Raw genomic sequence first — 7,271 nt, forward strand, 5'->3', positions numbered from 1 at the left:
CCGCTGCTGCTAGATAGATTAGGATGATGGCTCAAAACAAGAGACAGAAGCTCCGCCAGCACATCAGTCACTTCACCTCCTTCCTCCACCTGACTGGCTCTCTCTCTCTCTCTCTCTCTCCTCCCCCACCTCCACCTCCCACCCAACCACCCACCCACCTCGTCCTCCTCCTCCTCAGTTCGTCAAGCCACCGTCCTCTCCATTTGAGAAGTCAAGTCGTGAGAGATGCTGTTTACCTTCTTCCGATCATGATCTGCGCTTTGTTTGTGGTGCTTGGCTCAAAATGGGTAGCACACGGTTGACGCAAATAAACACATGATGCAAGCATGCAGGGCAAAACACACCGCGTACGTGTGCACACAACAATGAGAGCGGCGGCTGCACACACACACGCACACGCACACACGCACACACACACACACACACACACAGACCTGTGGCGTCCAACGTCTCTTCGATGAGCGGCGGTAAGCTGAGTCCGTCCATGGTGGCCCCCCTCCTGAAGGCTGCAGGAGAGGAGAGAGAGAGAGAGTAGGCGAGAGGGTCAGAGGCTCCACACACCCACATCGGCAGCATCAAGAGAGAACAATACAGGGAACATTGCAGTATAGAGTGTGTGCGCATGGACATACACGCACGCACACACACTCACACACTCACACACTCACACACTCACACACACACACACACACGCACACACGCACACACACACACACACACTCACACACTCACACACTCACACACACACACACACACACACAAACAAGCTGTACCTCCTCGGGAGAATTGCTAGGATCCGGGCAGCTGAAAAGCCTGAACTGAGCGGACTCAGCGGAGCGTGGGAGAGATGCCGAGAGGAGGGAAGTGGGGTGGAGCAGAGAGAGAGGAGAGAGAGATGCTGGTTTCCAGACAGCAAGCACGCTCTGTCACACTATCTGTTGCTCTCTCTCTCTCTCTCTCTCTCTCTCTCTCTCTCCTCTCTCACTTTCACTCTGTGTTGCTCCCTCCCCTTTCTCTCATTCTCTCTCTCCCGCTCTCTCTCTGTGTCTCACCCACTCTAGTATTTCTGTACTTAGCTCTTGTTTCCACTCCGTTTTTCAGTGCCCTTGAGTTCTTTGTTTCCTGCACGCACACACACACACACACACACACACACACACACACACACACACACACACACACACACACACACACACACACACACACACACACACACACACACACACACACACACAGTGGCTCAGTCAAATCAAATGTATTTACCTATAATGAGATCCAGACGTGCTGTTGCAGCAGCAGGTCTGACGGCTATACAGATTACTGATCATTTCCCTCCCATTGTTCACTGCCTCTCCAACTCATGACCACAGCACTCTTCTCTCTCAACCTCCACCCCCCCCCCACCCCCTCCCTCTCTCTCTCTCTTTCTCTCTCTCTCTCTCTCTCTCTGATGTCTTCCTCGTTCACTCTCTCCCTATGGTCCCCTTTCATCTCTCACCCTCCCTCTCTTAGTCTCTAACATTCCCTCTTTTTATGTACTTCTCGTCAGTCAGTCAGTCAGTCAGTCAGTCAGTCAGTCTGTATTTATGTGCAAAAAGAAGAGTGACTGATGTAAGCAGCATCTGAAAAACCTTCTCACTCCTTTTCGCTACCCACGTCTCTCTCTCTCTCTCTCTCTCTCTCTCTCTCTCTCTCTCTCTCTATCACATATCTGCCAGCTTATCAACCTCACGTAACAGATAGAAAAATGTGAGGTGTGTCATGACACATTCAGGAAACTTGAAATTGTGGACGGACAAGATAGAGGAGAGGAGAGGAGAGGAGAGGAGAGGAGAGGACAGGACAGGACAGGACAGGACAGGACAGGACAGGACAGGACAGGACAGGACAGGACAGGACAGGACAGGACAGGACAGGACAGGACAGGACAGGACAGGACCTCACTTGACCCCTTGCCAAAGTCAAAGGATGTTCTTGTCACAGTGCAGGAAGTGAGATTTACACACACATTATCATGTCATATCATGTGTGTGTGTGTGTGTGTGTGTGTGTGTGTGTGTGTGTGTGTGTGTGTGTGTGTGTGTGTGTGTGTGTGTGTGTGTGTGTGTGTGTGTGTGTGTGTGTGTGTGTGTGTGTGTGTGTGCACGCGAGTCCTGATCCCAATGGCCTTTGCTGCGTATCACTCCCCATCTCTCTCCCCATTTCCTGTCAGCTTACTATCAATAATAAAGGCATAAAAGCCCCAAAAAACGGATAAATAAATATGCTTTCAAATATGGCCAATGTGAAATGTGTTATTTTAAAATGTGTTATAGTGTGGGTGGAAATATTGATGGTGCTGCTGACTGAATACATGTGCTTTCAAATATGGCCAATTTGAAATGTGTATTTGCAGTTATTTTGCAGTGTGGGTGGAAATATTGATGGTACTGACGTGTCACTCTGCTGGTACGTCTGTGAAGAAAGAACTGTGTGAAGTGTTTTTTCTGTTTGGCTCACGTCATAATGGAGTCTGCAAATAAGTCTCGCTGCTCGTATAACAAGAAGGGTGCGGCTTAACTGGCTGGATGATTGAAATAATTCTAAACTAGAAAAAGTGCCCTTCTGGGCACAGGCCTCCACCAGGAGGATAGGAGTGTGTGTGATGTTTGGCAAAATGTTTAGGAGTGATATAAACATGTTTGTTTGTTTTTTGCAACAATTCTCTTCATTGTGTTGAGGAAATGCAGTCAGATCACTCATAGCATCTCTGAGGATAGAATTCTGGATGAGCAGGACATCCAGAATTTTGTACAAAACGGGCCACTCCTGAAGACTTTGGAAGGCAATCTTAGCCAATCAGTGTAGAATCTGAGAAATCAAACAGACTCGTCTTGATCACATGACTACAGAGATCATGTATACCGATTTGCATGAGATTTGGATGAAATCTGTGCGACTAATACAGTATAAACAATGTGTTTTGCAGAAATCTGCCTCATGGTGGCGCTATAACCGGCAGATGTGGAGGGATGCAGGGAAAATGTTTTTCCATGCCTCTAGGGTGTGCGCATACAAAGTTGTAAACAGAACGATGCAGTTATAGGTCAAAACAGGAATTGCCCTGTTATAGCGCCACCATGAGGCTGGTTTGGAAAATAAATTGTGTAATGTCGTCCTCAGCCTAGTGGAAATGTGCGTGTATAATTTCACGGAAATTGCACACTGTTTGTGATTTGTGGCATTTTGTTCGAAACGGACCAATCATGTGAGCTTTGGAAGCGAATCTTAGCCAATCAGGAAGGAAGATGGGAAATGGTGCAGATCCGTGTTGATCACATGACTATGGAGATAGTGTATACCGAATTGTGTGATGTATGGATAAAATGTGTACGAGTAATCTACAGAAAAGTGTTTTGCCTAAATCGGCCTCATGGTGGCGCTATAACAGGCCGTTGAGGAATATTTGGGGCAGGGGTTCGTCGTTGGCATCCAGGGAGTGTGTGTGCAAAGTTTGGCATGGATCGGGCCAACGGTGCCGGAGATTAGCTAGTAACAGACGGACGGAAGGAAGGAAGGAAGGACGGACGGACGCACACACACACACACACACACACACGGACGGAGTGCAAAACATATATGTATTGCCCCCAGTCGGGGGCCTATGGGCTGCAGCCCACCCTAGCCCAATGGTAACCTGGGTGAGTGGCAAATCGAGTAGCAAAGTGAGTTTAACATTGTTTAACGTCGTTTAATGCAATCAGACAGGACTTTTCTATTTGGACGTATGGGCTGTCAAGACCAGAAAGTCATTTTTTTGCCACTCAGTCAGTAGGCGTTCCTGCATAACTTCCGGGTATGATGATATGATCTCATGCGCTGCACCCTGATTTGGCTATAGTGTTATCTAACTTGCCAAATGTCAACAACAGAAAAGCAGTGAATTGACTCGTCAATCTGCATTGACCACCAAGACAGTATAGGATAAATTAATCCAACATTGACCACTATACAAGACAGTATAGGATAAACTAATCCATACCAAGTATTTCCTGGAAACTGGTGGTGGCTCCACCTGTTTGTGTCGTTGAACATCATTTCCTCTCCTTCCTCTCCTTTCCTCTCCTGCGCTGTGAAGGCAGACAGAGGAAACAGTCAACTATAGCACTAAATGATTGATGACATTAGGGTTGACCGGATCCGATCACGTGATCGGAAATCTTATATAATAACCATGTTATAACCATATCATGATATTAGACTGGACATTGTGATTTTGTTTATTGTACTATTGTGATATGGCATAAATGTTCTATAAAAATCGGCAAAATCAAATGAGCGGAATCGGACCGGGAACAAAAAAACGTGATCGGGACATCCCTGTTGATGCATATGGAAATAATAGCCAAATGCAAAGAAACAAAAAAACACGTTTCAATGTGAATGTTGCAGCTGGTCAGATGTTGGCTGGATGATGCAGTGTGTGTCTGGCAGAGGAGACGTTTGTTCCTGAACACAGAGCGGTCTAACTTGTTACTGTGTAGGTCATACGGGCGGACACCCTCTTCCACTCATACTGCTGTCGTTGTTTTGTCCATATTCAACCAGCAGTATGCATGGAAGCCATGCATACTGGCCAAAGAGCTACGGAATGTACGCCTACTCGCCACACGCAACCACGCCCGCGCGCGCGCACGCACGCACGCACGCACACACACACACACACACACACACACACACACACACACACACACACACATAAAGCACTGCCTGTTCTTTCTTTTTTTTACCCTGGAGTAATTTGCATTTCATGTTTGTGGTTTCTTGATAATCAACCATAGTGGAATCACCGGTTTCAGCGACTGTGTTTACATTACGGCTTCTCCTTCATGTATGTCTTACTCATAAAATGTGTGGCATGAAATAGGATAATGGTTGGAATGCATGCATGCATGCAGTCTGTATTATACTGACAGGGTTGTGCTGTGGATTGTTTTGTAGTGTGGGCTAAGTCACGCACATGTGCACGCGAGCAATGACTGATTGAAATAACCTCGTATAAATGTAGACCTATTTATTAACCCACAATATACCATTTTGAGGGGCGCTAGCCCCTCCTATGCCCAGCTGTGTGTGTCTGTGTGTACCCCATAGCAATGATTTGATTGGCTGATCACCCCTTAGAGATGATTTGATTGGCTGAGTAAAGTACATATTGAAGTTAAAAGTGAGGGCGCAAATTGTGATTGGCCAGAATGAGATGATGTATGATGATAAGAGCGCCCCTCACTTCACACAGGTGTTATTTGTGTTACTTTTGTGTGATACTGTAACTGTAGTGTGATACTGTAGTGTGGCGCAGTAGGGAAATTCATTTGCAAAAGAATGAAAACAGACAGCTGAAATGGGGACATATGAGGTTTCTGCTCGATAGCAACGATATGCTTCTTTAAGAACTAGCATTCATCCCTTCTCCCATTCATTTCAGTCCTTTATTTAAGCTACCCTCAGGCACATGTTCAGATAGACCTTCATTTACAATAGGGTGTCAAATTAACAACATAGGAAAATACAAATAAGGAAAGAGACGAAAGAAAACAAAAAGAAAGAATGAAACCAAAAAGAAAGAAGAGACCAAAAAGAAAGAAAGAAACCAGAACAGAACAGAGTCATAATAGCTATTGAAGTTATACAAACCAGTCCTGTTTCCCCCAAAGTCAGTGGCCTAGAAAGACGTTAGAGTGACCATCCAGTTATATGGGTTTGTCATTGAAGCACCCCCCCCCCCCCCAAAGTCATTCAGTAATCAGTTCATCCAGTGATGTAAAGCAGCATATTGCATTGTAAAGCTAGCCTCGCGTTGTGATACTAATATGCATATGCAATAGGGGCGGGTGAAGTGTGGCTGCGCCAGGCTATTGTAAAGCCACTTAATGTGTTCCTCATACAAGAGAGGGGGTAGTAGTGCAAGGCCAGCGTTTCAGCTCAACTATCTTGTTTGTGGACTCAACGAGCTGTGTAATTACTCCACAGAAGAGACAACGTATCATTGTCACTGTCAGCCGGCTGTGTAACAGAATGTGTGAACTACTATAAAAGACAGTGCTTCTCAACCCCACAATTCACCATTTGTCAGCCTTCTGATTGGTCCCTGACTGACTATAACCAGCAGGCTCATTCTGTCTTGTTCCGCCCTGTTTCCGCCCTGTTTAAGTTGAATTTGCTAAAACATCATTTTTGGAAAAAACTAAAACAAACATGATATGCCCAGTCACCATGCTGCATCTGTGATGTTCCTTTTTACTGACACCAAGCTTTAAATAAGAATTGAATGCACATAATATCAATACGAAGCAACTGAAAAACACGTTATTTCAATGGTAGTGGATGGAGAGACAGGATTTTTGTCCAACCACGAAACGGCAACAAATGGCTGCGAAGAGCGGCACAACCACGGGCTTGACAAAGGGTGAATTCACTTTCCAGCCACTGGGCTGCCTGCCTCGCCTTCACGCTACATGGTTGCTTAGCAACTAAAGGAAATTGGAGGTGCCTTTGAATTGGGGTTAACGAGTTGCTATATGAAGACCAGAAGCATAATGAATGATGAATGTTTCCCAGAGCTGGATTTTGTTGAGAAATTTAAACCACACACACACACACACACACACACACACACACACACACACACACACACACACACACACACACACACACACACACACACACACACACACACACACACACACACACACACACACACACACACACACAGTTTGATTTTTGTTTGTTTGTTTCAGTGCAAATGGAACAAGGAACTTGTACAAGGGATGTAAAGGAAGTTGACTTGTTGTTTGAGTGAGCACAGTACGCAAGTATTGTTTCCGTAGGAGACGAGACGGGAGAGGCGGCTTTTGATTGGCAGAGGTGGGCCATCAGCCAATGGTTGTAGACATGCCGAAGGTACAGAACGTATGGGGGACGAGGATTTACGATTCTGTCCCCATCGGACCATAACTCGGACGGCGCTGAGTCAACTCAAGCGAACTTCAGGGGCGACTGTGGCTCAGCACTTTGTCACCTGTTGGTACCCTAAACACAACAGACATGGTACCCTAAACACTGTAGACAGACATAGGGACATACATAGTGAGGGACAGACACACAGGGTCCTTGGAGTGGCTGCACCACTCAAAATGTAAGTAGCTTACTATGAAAATAGCCGATCTACAAGCGTTGTGAGCTTGTACTTGTAGAAAGGCCATTTTCACTATTAAGGCTAAATTCCCTTT

The 7,271-nt window shown here is 45.9% G+C and overlaps 1 protein-coding gene across 1 annotated transcript in view; it reads right to left on the reverse strand.

Annotated features, from left to right (window-relative positions):
* The window catches only part of LOC306924103 (uncharacterized protein), a 45,500-nt gene extending 44,191 nt beyond the window's left edge, over positions 1-1,309 (reverse strand). The window contains exons 1-2 of the mRNA XM_079502452.1: positions 1,264-1,309; positions 435-506 (exon numbers count right to left, since the gene is read on the reverse strand). Coding sequence (XP_079358578.1) covers positions 435-486 — 52 coding nt within the window. The 5' untranslated portion in view covers positions 487-506; positions 1,264-1,309. The remainder of the gene's footprint in view (positions 1-434; positions 507-1,263) is intronic.
* Positions 1,310-7,271: the final 5,962 nt, after the last annotated feature.

The sequence above is a fragment of the Electrona antarctica genome (genome assembly GCF_951216825.1).
Source record: "Electrona antarctica genome assembly, chromosome: 5".
Taxonomy (NCBI): Eukaryota; Metazoa; Chordata; class Actinopteri; order Myctophiformes; family Myctophidae; genus Electrona; species Electrona antarctica.